Raw genomic sequence first — 22,487 nt, 5'->3', positions numbered from 1 at the left:
TGCTGGGAAAAAGTCCTGTGCATTCACAGTAAATGAAGCCTTGTGTGTAACCGTGGAGAGAGTGCTTCTTAACTGATGAGTCTACAGACAATTTCCCAAATCATCTCCGCCTCAGGGAGACACCCACAATGCTGAAGACCTTCTGCCATCTTTAGAACAAACCACAGAAAGCCACTGAATAGCTTAGTTTTTAGCCTCAGTCATGAAAACAAATCTAACTACTGTGAATTGTGTTTTGTGTCATTCTTCTTAATTGGCAGGTTTTTGCCTCTTTTTCTTCTCCGTTCAATATGAATAAATGCGACAAGCTTCTGATCCTTGCTTTTCAGCCTATGACTGTTTATTTATCTATTTCAACTACATCCAAGTGAACAAAAGGCACGCAGAATGGCCACTGACAGCCATGTCGAATATCTCTTTCTGCCAAATCTGGCTGTTTTCTCTCACTGCTGTCACTTGATGTCTTTATGCAGGGCTGAGAGTTCACCGTGATGAAAAGGGTGGGGTGTGAGCTGAGTGAGTGACCCCCACAGGAGGGGAGTATTAAAAAGTTTAAAAAAAGAGTGAGAGCAAGGGATGGATGAACCAGAGGGCGGGAGAAATGTAGAAGGGGGAGAGGGGGCACCCCTGCCGGGTCCCAGGCATCTCGGCTGGCAGTCCCATCTTGGCTTCAGACGTCTTTTGTCAAAGAGGGGAAAAGAGGGTCTCTTCTTCACTTGGACATGGAACAATAGATGTTTTGTCTGTCTGGGAGGGGTGTCACTGGGGGAGTATGGAGGGATGCTAAAAGAGGAATAAAGCCAAGGACCCATCTTCACAAGGGGTGGGGTAACGGCAGTGGGCAGCCCATTGGGACTGGACAGATGTTGAAACGAGGATGATTTATTAGCCTTAGTGTCCTTGGTGGCACTTGGCCACCATCCCAGATTTAGGAGTGAGAGGGAGAGTGACTGAGAGACATGGGGAGAGAGGGGGAGGAGGGCAGGCATGTATCAGAGACATCTTAATACCTTCTTTGGGCATGGGGCGCTTTTTGCTCTCCAACCGTCATGGTATTTTTGCCTGATTCTCTCTAAGAAAAATAACTTGGTTGGGAGTCATCTGCATCACTAAGGTGGACGTTGTCACCCAGAATTACCCTCTCCTTCAACCACAACCCCCTTCCCACTAGACAAATACACCGACTGTGTGTGCTGCCTTTGCTGCACCACCACTATCCCTCCCGTGCTTATATAAAACAACAAATTACCAAATTAACATTCCCAACAGCCCTCACACTCCCTTCACAGTTCTGGGCAGAGACACTCTCGAAGTTGCCAGAAAACAAGTGTAAAGAAACTTCTATGGGTGCATGTGGCTGCGTGTGTGTGTTTGTGTGTACGTGCTTTGCTGTTGAGTGTGGGGGATCTTCCACTTGTTGCCACTGTTGCAAAAAAAGGAAATATTAAAAGTGTGTTTCTGTGCATGTTAGGCAGCTGCAGATCACTGCGCTCTGCTTTGGCTGGGAGGAGTCACGTGTTTTCAGTCACAGCGTGTCACCCTGTCATGTCACCCATGAGGACCCATCAGCCAAGGTGTGTGCTTGTGTGAGTGTGAGGAAAGTGGAGATAGAATTGAAGGGGAAGGTTGTTTTACTATATTTGTGGGGTCTGAAAAAATTATACTCAAAGTCCAACAATTTTGAAGGGACCAAAATGCTCTGCACTAAAGGAAAAATATAGTTATAGATTAAGGCTTAGGCGTATCATAAAACACAATGATAAAAAGTATGTATGTGTGTGTCTCAGAACCCACCAAATCCAAACTGAGGAGAAATAGATGCATTCCTCAGTGCAAAGCTTCCTTAGAAGCTCTTTGTGTTTTCTACTAAATAAGTATCAATTTCCATGCCCATTGCACATCTCTCCCTTTTCTTAAAAGGAAAATCTCCCTTCCCACATACAGCATGCTCTCTCTTCAGCTTAACCTCCCCGTTTCTCTTTTTTCTCTCCTTTCTCCTTTCTGCTCCTGGCAACATTTAATCATGCCACTTATTTGTCAATCCTATTTCCCAGCCCTCCACTGACAAACTGTAGGAGGGTTACTTAGTACGCAGGAAAAGTTTGGACAGTTTTCATCAAGGCTACCCAGGGGTAAGATTGATTGGCAAAGTAATTTACTGTTCACTGTCTCTTCTGCACTACTTGTTCTTATCCTCTTTCCATGCCCTTTCCCTGATCTCACCATCCATCCATTCTTTCCACTCCAACTCTTAACAAATCCATTTCTGCTGCCTGGAGGTGAAGGTCTCAGTGGGAGTGACAGCGAATGTGTCTGTCTGTATGTATGCGTTTATGACAAGGTCTGCAGGTAAGGTTGAGAGCTTCAAGTCTTGATACCAACTGACCAAGATGAAAAAGACAGATTATCTGAGTTGAGTGGGCAACTGAGTGGACTGCTACAGCAGTCTGAGTGTGTATGGTGATTGTGTACGCACTGATCTGCAAAGAATATGCAAATGACCCTGGAGTTCTAGGGAGTAGAAGCTTTTGATAGGAATAAGAGGGACGGTCATCTATAATCTATGGATGAAGCTTGCGATGCGATTTAGGGGGAAAAAACGGCCAAATGAAGGAGGAAACAGTTTGACTTCCTTCTGTTCTCTGTGTGTCCTCATAATGGCTACTGACCACTCAGCAGAGCTTACTCCATGGCCACTTACCCTTACAAACAGTTCCCCCATCCATCGGGCCTCCGGAAACTTTTGTTCCCTTCATTAGTACAACAAATACATACAGATGCTCTGCAAGGGAGGGCAAAAAGAGAGAAAGGCTCTCTAAGCACATGCTCCCCCTCAAATGACTGCTGATTTGGAGGCAATCTGCTTCTTCGTAAACAAACAGCATGCCGATGAGCTCTAGCGAGAAGCAGCTTCATTATTTAATGTAAACGTTGACAGTTAAGTATTTAAAAAGGGTATTAGTGATAGGATGGTCTATGATCGCTTTTACTTGTTTTCAGGTTAAAAGTGGAAAAATAAGTGGGAAAAAGGAGAAATGCAGTTGATGACAAATAAAATGGACAAGTAGGGGAAATAGGGAAAAAATGATAATCATTAGCATCCCTCTGTCTGATTTCATCTTAGCAAAGTCGTGCCTCTACCTTTGATTACTAAAGCCCGGAACATGAATGACTTTTACTTCTGATGTATCCATCAAAATTTCATCATCAGCAAAAAGCTGCCAAAGAAACAGCCATTTCTCTGTTTTACCAAGACATGATGAAATTATTATTTTCCTATGGAGACAAGTCTTGATGGTAGTAGCGGCTAATTTTCACAAGAGGTTAATGACGAACATTGGACAATGACTGTGTGTGAGTGCTGACAAATGGAGAGGAGCTGGGAAGATAGATTCAGAGGCACAAAGATGGGCATACATTTCCTTTCACCGCCCATGACGACTCCATCCAAACTTTTCTTGTGTCTTCCATGAATTATGTAAACGTTAGCTGCATCCTATTCTTGCCACCAGCTCCATGAAGGAAGCAAAAAGGGAGGAAGAATAAACAGAAATGACAGAAATGCCTCCTACTCATTTTTTCCTTCTTCCTTTTGCTGAGCAACCTTTCATGTTGGCAAAGTGGGCCTGGGTTTCAGCTCTGCGGCCATGTGAAAGGATGATGGTGGCCGCTGAGGTGGAGGGGGAGGGTCACAATGACATATACAAGGAACTGAAGGAGGCAAGCAGAGAAAGAATGCTGGCCTTGTTGTTGGGCAGCTTGACATTGATTAATGAGAGAGAGCGACACACACAGAGAGAAGAGCAAAAATAAGAAGAGAGGGCTGGCATTAGTATAGTAGGCTGCACGGGAAGGGGGACTCAGACTCTTGTTGGGGTGAGGAACTCCGGAAGAGCCCTGGGCTGCGCTGCTGATCGAGAAGAGGGTAGCTGCAGTGTAACACTGCCAATGTCTGTGTGCATGTGTTTGGTGATACGCTTACTATTTAGCCTAAAGGACTGTCTGTTTTCTCTCATACAAAAAAACCGCATGAAGGCATATACAAATCAACAAAGGTCACAGTAGTCCTCATCCATCAAAGTGTTCCATCATCATCTTCACCATAAAAAGGTGCTTTGATTTTAGTCTTTTCACACACATAAAAAGCCCAGCTGCTCTCATGGCAAAAGAAAACAACAGAAATCAGAATTCTACAGTAAATGGACGTCTTTGTCTAAGTTTTGATGATGATCAAGCAAAAATTCCAGCAATTTTTTAAAATAATCACACTCACTTTTTTTCTAATCATTTATGGTTTTTTTATTTTCATTATTATTATTCTTGCAAACTCAAGTTTAATCTCTTTCCATTTGGTGTCTACACAGACTGAGCACTGTTGACCTTTTCCACACCGGGAGCTACTCCAAGCCGCCTCCGTCGCTAGCCAAGAGGGATTTCAAAGCCTCTCCTGGATGTCCCAGGATCCTTTGTCTCTAGTCTCATCTATAGGTAAGCACAGTGTGGAGCCCCCTCCTCACCAGCAGCCTCTTCAAAACTTTGCACAATAGCCAGATTTCCTCCCAATTTGCTAGCAGAGAATAGGAGGCTCAGGAACTCCTTTCAGTAGCTCTGAATAGTGGGCCTAATTCAAACTCAATCTTTTGGGTTGACAGGCCTCACCCCAATCTTAGCTGGGCTCACTTTGGGGCTCCTGACTTTGGCTAATGCAAGGGCAATCCCACTGCTGAATGACTTAGCCTTGTGCACATTTGTGTCTCTTCTGCACAACATGGTGGCTTGCTTTTATGCTTTTGTGTATACCAGCTTATACTTTATATCTTACTTGGCAATAGTAAGATGAAAAAACATCTTTTTTTAAGTAATGGCACTGACATTTATCTTAATCTGAGAGCTTCCCACTTTTAACCAAAAGTGTTTACCTCAACCCTGCAAGTGGCAACTTTTTCCATCACACCCTTATTTCTCTAATCTCAAAGTAATCAATGCCCCTTGAAAATGCATATGCACGTGATGTGTCTTTTTCGTGCTGTTATAGACTTGTGGAGCTGACTCCACTGACCATTTGTTCTACTTGACCTTGCTGCACTCCTCTCTGCCCCATTATGCAAGCACACACGCTCACTTTGCATTTTGGTACTTCTTTTTTCTCCTGACACTCTTGAGGTCAGTTCTAATCAACCACCCTTAGGTAGTACGCACAGAACACACACCGTTCTCACCAGAGTTCCTTAAAGACACCCACCTTCTAAGTCCAAGGACTGCTATTAAAGCAATCAGAAGCTTTCTAAGCTAGGTCAAGAGCATGGTACTCACATGGGAATTCTGATTTGAATTATGCAAAGGGGAATAGGAGAGGAAAGAAGAAAATAAAAAGAGAGAGGAAGATGGGAAAGAAAACAACCAACCCCCTGGTGTCACACAGAGGGGAAACCTTACAAAGGAAACTGCACAAGAGAAAGCGAAAAAGGTGGACAAATGACTTCTGATGAGACAAAAGGGACTGAGACAGTGAGGAATTTAAAAGATTAGTCTTAAGTCTAAGACTCTGACCATGGGACCTGATGAAGCATTAGAAAACATGGTGAGGACTGAGACGGTGGGACCACACGCAGTTTTGTGTGTGTGCATGTGTGCTCTTGTGTGTGTGAATATATGTCTGTGAGATCAGCTTTCCCTGTGGTCCACTCAGTGTCTAGTGGCTCAGGATACCAATGATAACATGGAATACGACGGGAACCTGTGTGTTTGAATGTTTGAACTAATGTTTAAAAAATGAGGAGCCTACTATACTTACTATATACTACTATATTTTTGAGGATCAAAACTTGGCTTCATGGTCAGGATTAGAATTAGGTTATGGTTAGGTGTAGCAAAAGGCTTAGGGTTAGGCATTCAGCTGTGATGGTTAGGGGCTAGGGAATGCATTATGCCAATGGTGAATCACAACAAAGAAAAACAACTTTGTCAGTGTGTGCAAAAGAGACGATGTGTGAAGGATTTTGCAAGTGAATAGAGACATGGCGACTGTAGTGTTGATATAGTATAGTAGGGAAAGAGAGGCAGAACTTGCGTGCTAATGTTTTGTGAACCTGACATTCGCAATGAGTCTGTATGTGGACTGCAGAAAGTGTGACAGCTTGATTTAACTAACGTTTAAAAATAGTGGAAAGTGACTTTTCACATTGCACATATGTTTGTCTGATTGTGTGTGATTTATTTTCTCCACAAAGAGGAGAGAAGATGAGTTACTAACTGTCTTGAAATTTGAATTGAATCTCTAAATCTCTAAAATAAGTACAAATATAACTAACTTGCAGAAACAGACACTGATAATTACCCTGGTGTCTGCACAAGCCATTGTATGCATGTCCCTTTGTGTAATTGCAGAGTGTCCTCTGGCCAAGCCTACCCTGCAGAGAACATAATCATGGCCCTGTCGTCTTCAGGTTAAAGGCTCACTGCTGGGTCTTCTGGCACTAATGCGGTGCCAAACTATAGGGGTCACATTAGCCTCAGCTACTTCAGCATGAATTACAGTATAAAGAATTTCATTCTCCATTAAAAGCCACCACCAGGCCATGATGTGGTTTCTACCTGTGATGGCATAAATGAGTCACTTAATGATAGCCATGCTGCAGGGAAGGAGTGCTCAGACAAAGAAAAACTGATTGGATACTGATTTAGTGGCAGGATCAAAAGAATATAAGTCAGTGTATCATATCAGGAGCCTGACAATGGGGTAGAGGGCGGAGTACACCCTGGACAGATCGCCAATTGAAATAGGCAATCGCATAGGGGCAAAAAAAACCTCACACACTTATTCATACCTACACCATTTTGGAGTTATTAATTATCCCAACATGCATATCTTTGGACTGTGGGAGGAAGCCGGTAACTACTGGATGTAGTTCTTGTTCATTCCATATTTTGTTGCTGATGTTTTTCAAAGTAGAAAGACAGAAACCACCAGTCAATAATTGCAAAATTATAAAAGCTCAGCTCATATCTGCAAGTTTTTCTATTTATCCAGCAGGCCTGGAAGAAGGCCCACAGCATCCTATAGGACAGAAGCCTAAATCTGAATTCCTCTGGGTGCATCAGCATGGGTAAGTGCACGCGAAATAGGTTCAGAGCCTCCTTGGAGTCTAGGGCCATGTGGCTAGTAAGCAGCATGATTAATGACAAATCTGTTCTGATATTAGGGTTCATTTACTGTGGTAGTCACCCTTTGGTTATGAAGTTTCTTGTTCTTTTCACTGTGGGTGATGACAGGAAATGTTACTAGTGCCGTTGAAAAATTACACCTCTTATAATATTGAGGTTGTATGCAGGCATTAATCTCTTCTTTCTCCTTGACTTAAAGAAATCAACCCAAAAATGTTGTTACATATTTTTTTCAAATGTGTGTGATTGAATTTGTCTGGATTTATTCCATAACTGCCTGTATCTTTGTTATGTTTCTAACGTGCACATGAAGAACTATTGTAAAGTAAATAATCCTGAATCTATAAATAAAGATAAACCTTAAACCATAAAACAACTGAATTAAATATTTATTTGTTTATTTTCTTGAAACAAATTACAAAAGTGCAGAAAAATAGGAAGGTGTTGAGGATTTCACTGATTCGTTTTTTTTTAATAATTTAACTGGCCCTTCAAAGAGAAACTGGGTGCAGACATTCATGAAAACTTTCTCAATGAATGTTTGTGTCCTACCTGAGGGGTGTGGGAAGAGAGGGTGAGTGTATCCTAGCAGTGGAGATGAGAAGAGGGTAAGTGAGCCATGTGGAGGAAGCCAGAGGGTGAGTGGTGATCTGAAAAATGATACCCTGCTACCTTCCCTGACCTCCCTCTCACTCTGTTACCTGGACAAGATGGGAGGTATTAAGTGGCCCGCTGTCCCGCTAGGTTGAGTTGCTGATCCGTTAGCCAGGGAGGAAAGCCAACCCTGACTCCCATCTTCACTTCACTGGGAGTATTTGTTTTGATTTTTGTCCTCTCGTTCTCACAGACAAACCTGAGATGCCCAATTTATCTGGGATAGAGTGAGGGGAAATAGGGCGCCTTGCCACTTGAACACTAGAACTTTAAGCTGGCGACGGTTCACCGACTTTCTCTTCCAATGTCTTCCTTAACAGTAATGCAATGCTGATGTCCACAAAATAATGGAGGGCTTTTGATAAAACATTAATGATGAAAGAACTAATTATATGCCATGACACAATCATCATTGTAATAAAGTGGAATCAAGACCCAAATATTCTTTATCCTGTATTTATCAACACAAAACAAAAGTGGAAAGTGGAAGTGGAAGAAAAACACCACTTCGGTCATTAATTTTATGTCTTTTAAACTTGAGGACATCTCCAGGTTCCCTGTGAGGAGTCAATAGTGTGTGCTGGTGCCCACCCACATTTTCAAGCTGGGCAACACAGGGACTGGTGAGAGAACAGGGGGAACAATTTGCTCATTCTCAACCAAGACATGGGGCTTTGGACGAAGAAAAAAAAGACACCCAATATCCAAAATCCCTCTCTCAGGGCCATCATGTGAAGAATTCCCCCTCCTCTTCCTCCTCCTCTACCCTCCCACCCCCTTTCCTCTTCTCTTCTTTTCTTTTTTAATCAAGCCGTCTGGGGTTGTCAGGTCTTTTGAGACGAGGACTCCCAGCCATGTGAAAAGTTAATCCCTTGTGGGCCTTCTTCTCCGTAGCGCTCATCTCCCTGGGAACACTGGTGGTGGCTTGCAGGCAGGTGGCAGTGGGTGGGGGGAGGTGGAAAGGAAGAGGGATGGATGGAAGGATAGAGAGTGTGATGCACACTGGGCCAACCCTGACCAACGGATCAAGGAAGAGAAAGGTACAGATTGTCTCTGATCCTCCATCACTAACACTTAACTGCACACCTGCACTCACGTTCCTGTCTCTGCACACAGAGCACCCTCAGCATGCTCCCACCATCTACATTAACAACCCTGCCTTTCTCTACTCTCCTCCACCGCTCTACTTGCCTCCACACACTGTCTCAGTCCCCAACTTCAAGACCTTTTGATGAGGTTCCATGCCTAACTGACAGACGGCGGGAACAGAGAGCAGAGAGGATTTGCAATGTGGAGAGCAAGTCGAGTGGCTTCTGAAGGATGACAGTGGTTCACAATGGAGAGGGTACTTCTGCTCCATTGTGCTCCAAACCACGGCATTGACCCCCACCCCCCAAGCCACTTGGCTTCAACCGTTGTACTTCAGTTGATTCACTGTGGGTCAAAGCAAAAATCCCAGCAGACTACTGTTGGGCCTCCTGCCTAGGAATGGAGGACATGATAACTAACAATGGAGCCAAGACGGGCGTTTCAGTGGTTCATTTGTCACAACTCTCCCAATGAGCTGCCAGTGAGCATTTCAGGGAAATAACAAGCAAGTACAAAGAAAGATGCAAACTTACTTTTGCATCAACACATCCCTTTTCTTTTTTAAGGTAGGATGAACAGAAAATATGGCTCACCGAAGCTTCCTCTGGCAGACTGAAGGAGACAGAAAAATGCACACTCGAATGCTTTGTTTGCAGTGCACCTTTTCCCTCTCTGCCTCCCTCTTAGAGCAAAGTGCCATTGGAAATATAGACAGGCTCAGTCAGCCATCTTAATCCCTCTCTCTTGTCCATCTCACGCTCACTCAATCCACCCTGACCCCACACACTCTCACTCTTTCACACACACACATGCATGCACACACACACTTATTCACCTTCTTCCTCCCATTTGATGGAGGCCCAAGCCCCACCACCCAAAGAAAAGAGCTTGAGGCAGAGAGAATCTCAGTTGGAGGGGTGTACACAGCAAGATTTGGGAGTTTGTAAAGGTCAGTGCGGACTTTGTTCAATCTGAGGGTTTATCTCAGCAACAGCAGGGTTGGACAATGGGGCCACTCGCCGCGCGACAGAAACCCAAGCTGTGGCAGCTAAATTACTTCACTGATAAGGCCGAATTAGAAGCACTGGGACCCCAGAGACCAGGAAAAGAGGAGGATGGAGTAAAAAGAAAGGAAAAAAATGAAAAATGGAGTAGAGAGGCCACATAAAGCTGAGAGAGGGGGTTGAAAATCAATGACTCACAAAAGACAAGATTCAAGTGTGTGATCTTGGTATATTCAAAGCTCATGTTGGATATTTTGTCGTAAAAGCACATGAAAGCTCACAGAATAACACATGGAAGTACACGCATGTGAAAAGAGACCACAGTCTGCTAAAAGGTAAAAGTGCAACAGCATTTAGGACCATTGTAGGTTAAGAAAAGAATATGGCTCTGGGGGTGCGGGTAATATTACTTGGAAAAATTCAAACCTTCCCAGAATAAAACTGAACATTTACAGAAAAAGTCAAACACTATTGAGATTAAAAGGTCATTTAAAAAGAGAAAAAAAAAATCACGTCGTTCTTTTTTCTTCTTTTATTTCAAAGGGACCACATTGCTTAATTTTACTAGGCTGGATTAATCTCATTATACCACAGGTGCTACCTGTACGGTTGTACAATAATCATATTCCTACTGTTTTTAGACCAAAGTAACCATATAATATGCTAATATATGTCCATTACACTGTAGTTACTGATGCTCTTTAGTTTTCAACTTATTCAACTTTAAAAGGTTTAAAGGCAGTTTTCTTCAGTTTTCATAATATGTTGATTTTGAACTAAAGTCAAAACCTGCATTTCAAAGTATTGTTTGACATCCACTGAGGGCATAAAACACATTATCACCTGTTCTGGGATGAAGTTTATCCAAAAGTCTTTTTTTAAAAAAGATTAAGAGAATTTAACATATCAATAATTTATTGTGCCCTATGATGGACTGGCGACCTATCCAGGGTGTACCCCGCCTCTCACCCGATGACTGTTGGGATAGGCTCCAGCCCCCCTGCGACACGACTGACAGATTAAGCGGGTATAGAAAATGGATGGATGGAATAATTTTTTGTCTCAATTGTTGAAATAAAATTACAACTCTAGTTTCTTTCCTGGAATATTCTCTCACTCCTCTGGATCTGAGATTTGTATTCAAAACAATCAGGGCTCCTAAAACTCTACTGTATAAAATATGTCAACAGAAAAAAGATAGTATAGAAAATGGAAAATGTATTTACAACAAAGGATCAGAAATGGACTGACTCCTGTTCCCACACACCCACTCCACAGGAGAGGAATACAGAGAAGGGTTGCAAAAGTGCTGACTTGTTCTACTTGAGTAGCCTGGTAAGCAGCAAGTTTCAAAGTGTATGTGAAAAACTGTGTGAGTGCTTTTTGTGTTGGCTGGTGAGCTCTTATATGGTACACTTTTATGTTTTTCTACAGTAATACCTCTGCCACTCTCTCTCCAAAGTAAAAAAAAATCAGAAACAAATTGTCGAAAGCACCTTGCAGCATTGCGAGGTCTTGGCCAGCAGAGGGGAGCAGGCTTTGTCACCGGAAACACCCAGACCCAGTGAAATAATAGCAAACAAAGCATTATATGAGGAGTTAATCATAAACCAAAGTTACAGTATTCAATGTTTAGCATTTGATTGTTTGTTTAATAAATTATAAAGCTAAATAACTACAGAGGTGGTTAAAAAAAAGAAAAGAAAGAAAGCACAGCATGACATAATTTTCTTGTGACATAAATTAATAGTCCTCTATATTAATACTATCATCTGCATGTATAGGTGTGGCTCACTGCTCCTATCAGATATACAATCACACATTCTCCCAAGACGACAATGCTTTTATTCTTTTATTTGGCACAATTTCTGTATCACATGGTTAGAGGCTAAGCGTCTCACAGAAGCGGAACACTTTCCTGTTTTCTTTTCTTCTTTTTCGTTTTTTTTTATGTGAGGTGGCATGCTGGGTACCAGCGCGTACCAGCTGCACCGACATCAGCTCACCTCCTCTCCGGAAAGAGTGGCACAGAGCACAATCATATGACATTCACTGAGGACAGAATGACTGAGAAGCTTGTGGTGCATTGCTCTGGCTATTAAGAAGATTTGCACAGATCAAGTTAGGCCCTTTGGTTTCCCTTTCTTATGGGACATTCACAGTAATTTCAGTTTACTTTTGCCAGTGGAGAGAAGAAAGTGAGAAATTGACATTATTTGCTCTATTTGTTTGTTTGCTCACTTGCTAGTTGGCTTCTGCATTTGTCCCTTTTGAAGGTACATTCCAAAGTTAAAGGCAAAAGTCCTTGTGAACAAATAAAAAAAAGCTTCCAAATGAAGAATTCTAAGATTGCCCTCATGCTTTACAACACACAACAAACATTTAAACACTGTCACATTGACTGGGGTGCAGATTAATGCAGGATAACGTAATAAAACAATTGTATCTCATAAATTAAATGTCTGGGGAAACCTCTGTTTGAATTGTTATCTTGACAGAAGTGCTTATACTAATTCAAGATATTACACCCAACTCTTGGTAATATCCTGTTTTTGTTGAGGAAATCTGATTTAAGATTATGTGGGGGAAGAACCAGTGCCTGAGATGATTAGTAGAAATGTGGACATTTGTACACACACAGGCACACACACATTAACGTGTCTCTACAAATCTTGACTCTGTCAAAACCTTCTTGTTGTCTCATGCAGACAAGACGCCAGGTCTTGGTCGCAGTGACAGTGGTGGAGAAAATGAGCGAAAATCACTCGAGCGATTCCGGAGACTTTCCAAAGTAAAGACGTCCCGGCGTGTTTGACACTTCAACAATTCAACACTGTTTTTAGATCGAATGTCGTCATCGCGCTTAGCTTCTCACTCTACCCTGTTATTCTAAATGACTGAGTAGAGGAAAGAAAAACATGGGGGAATGTCTTTTTCCTGCCTGCCTGTGTGTCTCATATGTTTGTGTGGATGTATGTGCATGTAGTAAAGTACCTCTTATATGCCTGTATGCCTTTAAGTTGAATCTAAATTTATTTATTTACACACATAAACATATAGAGAATTAGAATTTTATTTTTGTCTGGAGCTCTTAAAAAGCTATTGTCAAATATAGTAAGTGTCCTCCCTCTCCATCTAGACCCCATACTATGATTATGAAGGGCCTTTATACACTCTTCCATTTCACTCTGACAAAGACACACACTGTGCCAAAGCATAAGTCTTTGCACTTAATAAAAAGTAATTAAAAGGCACAGCCATGTGCCTCATTTTCCTCCTGCACTCGTCACTCGTGCACTGAGGTGTACAGCACCGAACAGGAATTGCATGGAGTTAAAGAAAATAAGTAATTCTAAAGCCAAAGCTTTTGGGCCATGTTGTGTATCTGATTATGGAAAATGGCAATCACAACAGCCACGGGAACCTGATTAATAGGTCACCACCTCCTGCTTGAGTCAAAGAAATGTTAAGCAGCACAAGGGATTGAGACTTAAATTGAGAAGGAGAAGGAAAGAGGGAAAATGGAAGAGTGAACTATAAAAAGCAATTGCATGTAAATGTGTAGCAGAAATGGGAAAGATGGAGAAGAGCGTTTCTTGCAGCATAAATTTCATTAGACAAATGTCATCATCTTCCACTTCGACAAAGAGCAGTGTCATTGTCGACTCATGCCTTGAGGCACTAGCTGATGGGACCATTCATCAGGGCAATGATGAACGATGGGTTTTTACTAGATACGCAGTGAAAGAGAGGGGTAAAGGAGGATTGGAAAGAAGTTACCTGTGCTTCACCACAGAGGACTGATGGGCCAATGTGTGGGTTTTTAAATTAATGTTTAAAGTATGTCTGCAAAGGGAAACCTCTTGCAATAAAGGATAGCATTGTGGTGTTGATGCGTGAGGAGATTGTGGGGTGGGGGGGTTATTCAGCTAAACAAGAGGCTCCATTGAGAATGCTTGGCTAGAGTGGCTGAGGTCTGAAACCAGTGACCAAGTAATAACAATCCAAATCCCAGGGACAATATTTGTCGAGTTCTACTCCCTTCAAAGACGGATGACTTTGCCCCGTGTGCTTCCTCAGGAGCATGTGCACCTTTCATCCGCACCCTGCGGATTAATTTATTATCTAATTAACAGATGTTGGTAACGAGTTATGAACAAATGATAAGGCATCAGATTTCTAATCAAACCTGACATTTAATTTGCTGCCCTGCTTCCTCGTTATCAATTACAATGTTCATTGAAGATAATTGACAATGGTTTACACTTGGACACAGTAGGCTTGTCTTTACAGGTTAATAAAATAGACCAGCAATGCTGCGGTGTTTCCAGGGGCAACAGCGACCATATGTTTAATATTAGATGGAATCTGTTCCACTGGAGTGCTCCGAAAGCTGGGAAAATTGGATTAAATTGGCTAATGGCATGTTTAAAACCTACATAAAATGAACATGAATGGAAGATATTACAGCACCCAGTCCTGGGCCTTGTGGTGTTATACTCTCTCTGGTGTTTTTACTTCGTAAACTTGGGGTTTCTGTCAAAGTCAAAATAATGATGACAGAAAACCACATACTGTTGGTCAATACTGGTATTAGAAACCGCAGGTTTGATATCCCTTTCATTACAATGTTGGACTATAAGCACATGTCCCAAAGTAACTCCGTATGTTAACAAATAATTTCATATAGAGAAAAAATGTGCAAAAATAATGTATACACAGTCACAGAATTTGGGTTTATTTTATCTGACAAGTTAAGAAACAATTATATCTGCTATACAGACAAAGTAACAGAGGTAGCAGAAGGACTTCATCACTAAACTGTACTAAGATAAAAATGTAATTCTTTCATAAGTCATTTATGACTGACTTTTAACATATAATCATCATTTACATTTCAACTAATCTAGATCTAAGGGGGTAAAGCTAAAAAGACCTGCTGTTTTTCCATCTAAGTGGCTTTCAGGAGAAGTACTCTCTGCTCAAGCCCAAGCTCATCAGAGCATGGTCTTGATTTGATTACTAAAAGACATGATAATGACCCCATTTACATGAAAAGCTCCCTTTGTGTTACAGAATAGTCTATATGGCATGTGTTTAACTATACTAAAAATGTTATTAGGACTGATGAAGGCTTGGATTCAGATAGGAATAATGTTTTTTGTGTTATAGCTAGTCTGATTTGAAGCCACACTCGAGCTCTCAAACGTCAGGACATGACTGCCACAGAGAACGTTAAAACACATTAGTCAAATTAAGAAGGAAACAACTCTGTCTTTTGTTATCTCGTGTCCCCTCTTTCTCCCACAGGATCCATATACTCAATGCCGTCTTTTGGCAGTCCCATGGAATTTTTGCCCTATCAGTGCCATACCAGTCACCTAAAGGGTCAAACATCAAGATAAAGAACACCTTTCTGTGAAAAGCAAACATATCAGACAAGTTGCAAGCTGCACCTTGAATGGCCAATAAGGATATCTTGCAGCATAAAAACTTGGCCATCCGCCCTCTTCACGCAGAACACAAAAGGCAAGCAAACACTTTAGGACGCAAGAGGTGGGTCAGGACAGATAAGTGTCAGGGTGCGCCAAGACTTCTTCACCCAAATGTTTGAAAACTAGCTTAGCTCAGTGATTAAGACGTGAACAAAAGATGCATGGCATCAGCATGAAAAGCAAGCTGTCAAGGTGGAGATTTAGTGCCTAACAGAGGGTGAGGGAGATAAATCATGCCATGGCTGGATGGGTATCTGTCACGTAGGACCTTGGTGACATGAGAGTGCCCGCCAGACTTCTTAGCCTATCACTAAGTCAATAACTGGCCAAACAGAAGAGCTAGCATTCTTTTTGTCTCTTTCCACACATTGCTGGATGAATGATGCTGATATGGAAAATCACCCCACAAAAAGTAAACAGATAAAGAATGAAGGACAGAGAGCAAGAAATTTGCCTGGCAACAAAGTCCTCGCAGGGTCTACTGCTACAAACAGACAGACATGGCTGCAGGGCTGACATGGACTCCATGATCTCCGCGTGGAAAGCCTTTATGATGACCTTTTCCAAACAGTCTGCATTAATGCACATCTCTAAATCGAGGTGAATCATTTGTCCTTGTCCTATCCCCCTTATTATGATTACAAAAAACACAATAGCTTGAAGGTATTGTGCTGTGTACATAACCTGACGTTGCCAAAGTGTAACAGCCATTCAATTAGAAAAGAGACAAGGAAGTGACTCCATCTTCCCACAGTTGATGAAAATGTGTTGCAGTTTCTAATGTGTGACCTGAAAGCAAAAATTTGGTGAAATAGCTAGAGCTTGAGTTGGAATAACGAAAGAATAGAAAGAAAAGCCAGTAGGTGTGGGTATAGTTTCAAAAGCTATGATTCAGAGATACAAAGATACGCCCAGCAGTTACAAAGCAAGAAGGTGTAAACATCATTAGTATTGCATCAAGAGGGCTTGGCCATTCTGTTTGTTTCCTCAAGAAATGTTGAGAAAACAGAGATTTGATTTTCCTTGATATTCCTCCAAATCAAAGTTACCCTTTTTTGTACCTTTTAGCCCTTTACTCCTTTATGGTACATTTTTGAGATGCAGTTACAAATAGTTTGAAATGCAGTTTTTGTTCTTTTTAATATGTCTTGCATCTGCCAGAAATCCACAGATCTCTTTCCCCACCACATTTTGCCTTGTGAATACCCAAGGGAGTTTAGATCAGTGTGTCCATTGAGTGCCAATCAGAGAAGTGCACAATACCTCCAGCCAGTGTATGGTGACATGTCTCTGTCAATAGACAAGTCAAGCCAATCTACCAGCTAGATAATAGCAGCAGTCACTCTGACAGTTAGATCCCTACACTGCACTCTCTGTGGGCCTTGCCTCACTCTGCTTGCTCAGGCCTTCCTATCCTGAGGGGTTAGCAGTCCTACACACACAACCAGAGAGACACACACGGTAGACCGGGGGCTCTGGCGCTCTATCATGTTGTGCTAAAGGGGGGGCATAATGGTTTTTAAATGGATGACTCAGTGCTGGCCCAGAGAGGGCGTCTGAGACAGAGGAGAATGGCCATGGCCTGCAGCACAGCAGCTCTCAGATTGAGCTGTCCGTCTTGCTAAAATGAGCCAGAGTTAACACCTCTTCCAGTTCCCAAAGCCCCAGGACAGACAATAGTCAGCTTCCTCTCTGGTGCCTTTCTCCTTCGTCTTTCTCTAATTTCTACTCTTTCACGCCCTCTTTCTATTACGCACTGTTTCTCTTCACCAATGTGCACTTGCACTCTGATAGCCAGAAAGCATTAAGGTATCCACCAAGTGATTGTTGAGCTTTTTGGGTTCAATGGTAGACCACAGTGCTTGCAAAACTAACATAAGTCTTTTCCAGTCCAAGTATTTAAAAAAAAATCCACAAAAACATAGTTAAAGTAGTTCAAGTGATTTGGATTAAGTGTATTACTGCAGATGGCATTTATCATTGCTAACAGATGAAAGCACTGTAACTGCAATTTTGATGACTTTGTGTTTTCAAGGATCACAGAACAACAAGTTTCATGTCATGAACAAATGTTGTTTTTCGATAATTCAGTCAGAGCAGCGCAAAATAATATAGTCATTAATTTAGAAAAGAAGTTAAATAAAGGAATACATCTTGAGAAGAAATGGTTCCATTCAGTGTTAGCAATTTAAAGTACTTATTTTTCTATGACATGGAAGCATAGTTGCATTAGGCTAATTATTGTAATAACTAATGTTAGCACTTCAATTCACTTCAGTCTTCTTACCCAGAAGGGCTGAGTTTTAAAGTTTGGGGTCTTTGGTAAGATTTTATCATACCACTCTCATGTAACTCTCATAACACATCCCTCTGTTTTGGCACAAGAGGAAAGAAGTATGCATATCCATTGAATTTTCACATACAGCATTATGCTCCTCCTAAGTTTCTGAAGTTGTGAGAAATAAGCTTTCTGCATCTTTTTTTCAGCCTCATTAGTCCTTGTTGAGCTCTCACTTTTTATGTCTTTCTTTTCTCAGCCAAACGGGGGTCACCTCCTCGTCTGTCTATTTGTCTAAGACCAGAGGCAGTCGATGAGTAGAGGAGCTGATGGGGAAATGGGGGAGAAATGGGGTGTATGGGACTCCTAAGGGAGTCTGTTGATGACTATCAACAGGCTGACTGTTATGACTATCTGTGATAAGAGTCTAGGAGAGGAGAGCCTCTGAAGGTTTCCAGCCCAAAAGCAGACAGGATATCTTAAAAACATAATAGAGTCTGAGCCAGGGTCAGTCCTCCAATAATCATTCAGGAGGAGACAGAAGAAAGCATGGATCAGTTGTTCTATTCTGACTGCAGGGATGCAAAGATCAAAGAAGTTGCATTACACACTGATCTGGAATCTGTATTTTCAAAATGTCACAAAAGCCACAAACATCAGCAGTAGAATCATAGCTGGTTCCGCTGCAAACACTCGATTGTGTCTGATCCAGATATCTTATTGGGATATCTTTTCAGTGTATGTCCATCTGAAACCAACCAAAAGACACACTGAAAATGCTTTGCTTCATTGATTGTCTCCATCTTCTGACTAGAAAAGTGTTTGAGTGTGTGCCAGGACATATCTGTGAGGACATGTGAGGATGTATCTCTTTAGGGCTGAAGGTGGCCTTTTCTTACAAGCCAAAGAGCACAAGCTTGGATGATGAATATGCGTTAGTCGGGTGTGGGGGAGAGAAAATGAAAAGAAGGAGGCATACAGAGAAAATTTGAGAGCTGCAAGGATAGTGTAGCATTTGGAGAGAAGCCCTATGCAGCCCAAATGTTCAGCCATAATGCAAAGTTTAAAAAGGAAAATGTTGCACCTGGCAAGTTGCCACATAGCGTGTGTCTGTGTGCTTTAGTCATCTGCATGTTGCTACAACTGCTGGTTAGACATTGCAATGAAAATAGATTTCTTCAGACTGGAACTATGATGAAAACCCTTAAAAAATTGTTTATTTTTTCCATTGTTTGAGTCACATGTTTTAAAAAATAGAATGCTGATATCAACTGAACTTTGCAACAGAACCTTCTTTAAAAGTTTGACAGACACATTTTAGTGGCAGTGACAGTTGGAAATTTTAACAACCATCAGATGTGTGTCATTGTCCAAGTCTCTATTCCTTAGTCTCTATTCCTTATTACCTACAAATGCAAAATGAGACTATATGAATGAGTGGTCTCCCAAAAAAACTGAACAGTCAAGGAGTCAGTGAAATGAAAAGCAGGCTGGTGTATTTCATTTCTGATTAGGACTAAGAAAAAGGGAGACAGAGAGAGATAGAGACCAGGAGTCCTTCCCCCCTTATGAGCTTACTGAAGCAACTTCAATATCCTCTAATGTCATGTTGAAATTAAAATTAATAGTTCAATATGCCGCCACTGCACTGGGCCACCCTTCTTCCATTTCCATATCACATGGCATGACCAAATGAGTGTGCTTGCTTCAGACCGACGCCCAGAAACACTGATACCTCCACTAATCAGCCAGATTTTTCCATCTGACATTGCCGTGCTGCTCTGGATAAGTGTATTGTGCATATGTATGTATCTATGTGTGTGAGTGTCTGTGCTAGCAGGGATCAAAGACAAGGTCAAATCATAAAGGGAATGCAAATGGAATGAGCATCTATGCTGACGATGAGATATATGCTTGTGATCATCAATTGTGATGGCTGTAAATGTGAATGAAGAGCTGCTCGTTACTCCCTTCAGTGCTGCTGAAATTCATATCTCACTGTGTTTTTGCACATCATTTATGAATGTGCAAACAGTAACAGAGAAACGGAGAGTGAAATACTAAAGCATGCTTAAAGAAGTCAGCGTGGCTCTTACCTCCCATCCAAAGGAGCTGTCTTTGCTCGTGGCTCCATGATGCTTCAGGGTGTGCAGACCAAACCTCTCACCAGCACAAATGCGGGTCTTCGCCCATACGCCTAGGCCAGCACCAGGCACAGAGGACTCCCGCAGCTCCAGTTCGCTGGGAATGGGAATGTCATCAGGAATGTAGACAGGCGCTTCATAGGGCGAGCCCTCCTTGGGTGTGGTGAAGTCCTGGTCATTGCTGCTGCTGCTGTTGTTGTTATGAAGGTGGTGGGAGGTGTAAATATGTGGGTGCAGCAGGTGATGGTGGTTGTTGTTTGGATGGGAAGGAGTCGGTGAGGGCAAAGGAGACATGTTGATGATGCCATCTTCTGCATCGTCTTCTGGGCTGTCTGCACCACCTCCAGCTGCTAAACCCGGCAGGTCAGCCTCCGTGTCGTACATGCTGTCAGCTGGCTCACTGTCATCTGGGAGACAAAGAGACATACACGAATGTTTGTCAATTGACAAGTACAGGAAATTAAGTCACCTTAAAGGTTATGGATCTTGGTGTTGTTGAAGGGGGACATTCACTCTAACAAGCTAAATTTAAGTTACTAAACAGAGGCTGAAATATAGCAGGTCATAAATCCAACCTCAATAAGACACAGCCAATGATTCCTTGACAAAATACAAAATTCACTTCAATATCCAAACCTCTTGACTGTTTGTAAACCACAACCAAAAGTAGGGGCCTTCAAAAAAGAATACTTATTCATCTGATTGGCTTCAGAAATAAAATGCATTTCACTGATTTTGCAGAGAACATTCAGACATAAAAAGAGAAGAATGATTAGGTCAGCCAAGTCCTTGATGGGAACAGTTCTCAGATTCATCGTGGTCACTGTGTCCTGCCAGGACTCATCTTACAAATAATCGTCCAATCTATCAATGACCTGGTTAGCCTCATCACCTATTATTATTGCCTCAGGCAAGAATTGACAAAATGATTGTGCCTGCACAGCAGGAACCTACAAATCCAATATGAGTGAATATGCTGAAGAGCAGTAAGTATGTGTGTGTGGATGCACTTAAAATTTGGCTTAAAGTTTCATCCACATTTTCTCAGTGTGATAATAAGGAAATTACTATGGACAGTGAAAGTTTGTAAATGTGCATGTGCAAATGCATTTAGGTGAGTGACATGTGGCACGTGTCCCATTATCTTATTTGGAAGGTTAATGCTGAACTGATTACTTGGTTTTCATTTAAGATCATATCATGATAGTTATCCCATTTTTTCTGAATAGAAATTTTTCATTAAAAAAAAAGACAGCAAACTTATAGTGCACCGAACACAAGCATGTGTAACATATAAATCAAAATTGATATAAAAATGCCAGGTTATGAGTGTGTTTTTCTGTACCAAGAAATAATTATATAAGTTTGATATTCAACCCTACTCAAAAAGCATTTGTTTATTTAAGCATATCTATGTGTTCTTTTTTCCTCTATAGAGAGATGCTGGTGTCTTTAGTGAAAGCACCACAAGAGGTTTACTATCTAAACACAGGCACTGGCAATCAGCAAACCAACTAGGCCCAAAATTACAGCAGGAGTGGTTTCAATCAAGCACTTTCTCTCTTCTGTCCTTCATTTAGCCTGCTACCAAAAATGTAGTTTCTTCCCATGTTTTAACAAAAGCTGCAACATGATGTTTTAAAAGTTTGCATCATCCTTTTATTGCTTCAAAAGGCAAGTTTTGGGAAAACGTTTAATAAAATTCAACAGAAGAAACTCTTGTGCAAGAGATTAAAAAGGCCGCTATGGATTTTATTGTTGTGTGACTTTCTTCATTCTAAAGCGTCATCAATGAAGGGGTAAGAACACTGTCAGTTTTTTTGTTGCTTGATAAATATTTGGGTTTCTGCCCAGATGTGGACTGTGAAAGTTGTTAACTGACATGTAGGTTTCAAATGTGAAATGTGAAACCGTGAAAGCATGCGACAAGGGTTTTTCAGTGCTTGGCAAACCTGCAGCCTGTCCACGTAGATTCAGGAAACTTATCACATAAAGCTGAAGCAGTAAAAGCCAGCCTTTTATGACTGATTTTTGCGTCATCCAGTGATTTTGACTGGAAAATAACCCGTTTTTTAATGATCACCGTTTCATAGGGGTTCAGACCAGGCATGCAATTAAGCACTGGAACATGTGAGCCAGCAGTAGCTTCCACTATTCATGCAGATCAATTAAAGTTTTATAACTCAGCCCTATCTACTGCTCCCTCTGCACAATCAAAAGTGTTTTCAGGCTGTTAAGCACTTCTTTCACTCACTCTCCCTCTCTTCATTCCCCAACTCTCACTGGCACTTGACCCATTGAGAGCAATTTTGACAAGCAGAGAGACAGCCTTGGAAAATCTATTAAATACCATTTGGCTTTTAGGGCCCCTGTGCACAAAAAATGCACAGATTGCTACGTCAAATAACAAATTGTAACAAGTACAGGGAGAAAAAAAAAAGGCTCTTAATCTTAATGAACAAAACATCCTTTGTGAGACACGTGAAGCAGTAAAACAAGGTTACGTGATATTAAAAAGATTAGTCATAACTTTTTCAAATCAGAAAAAAAGACAATTTTTGCATTACTTGCCTTTTTCCTCCTCTTTGTTCAACAAGTGGGTCATGTTTGACCAGTGATGACAAAAAACACAGCAGATGTGAAAAGTAAGCAGGAAAAT

The 22,487-nt window shown here is 41.6% G+C and overlaps 1 protein-coding gene across 7 annotated transcripts in view; it reads right to left on the bottom strand.

Annotated features, from left to right (window-relative positions):
- prdm16 (PR domain containing 16) overlaps positions 1–22,487 on the bottom strand; it is a 171,982-nt gene that overhangs the window by 90,994 nt on the left and 58,501 nt on the right. For all 7 annotated transcript variants that reach the window (XM_072366450.1, XM_072366449.1, XM_072366452.1 and 4 more), the window contains exon 2: positions 19,781–20,235. In XM_072366450.1, the coding sequence (XP_072222551.1) occupies positions 19,781–20,235 (455 nt within the window). The remainder of the gene's footprint in view (positions 1–19,780; positions 20,236–22,487) is intronic.

The sequence above is a fragment of the Leuresthes tenuis genome, unplaced genomic scaffold (assembly GCF_036924035.1).
Source record: "Leuresthes tenuis unplaced genomic scaffold, fLeuTen1.0.hap1 SCAF_16, whole genome shotgun sequence".
Taxonomy (NCBI): Eukaryota; Metazoa; Chordata; class Actinopteri; order Atheriniformes; family Atherinopsidae; genus Leuresthes; species Leuresthes tenuis.
This window is presented reverse-complemented; position numbering and strand designations above follow the sequence as displayed.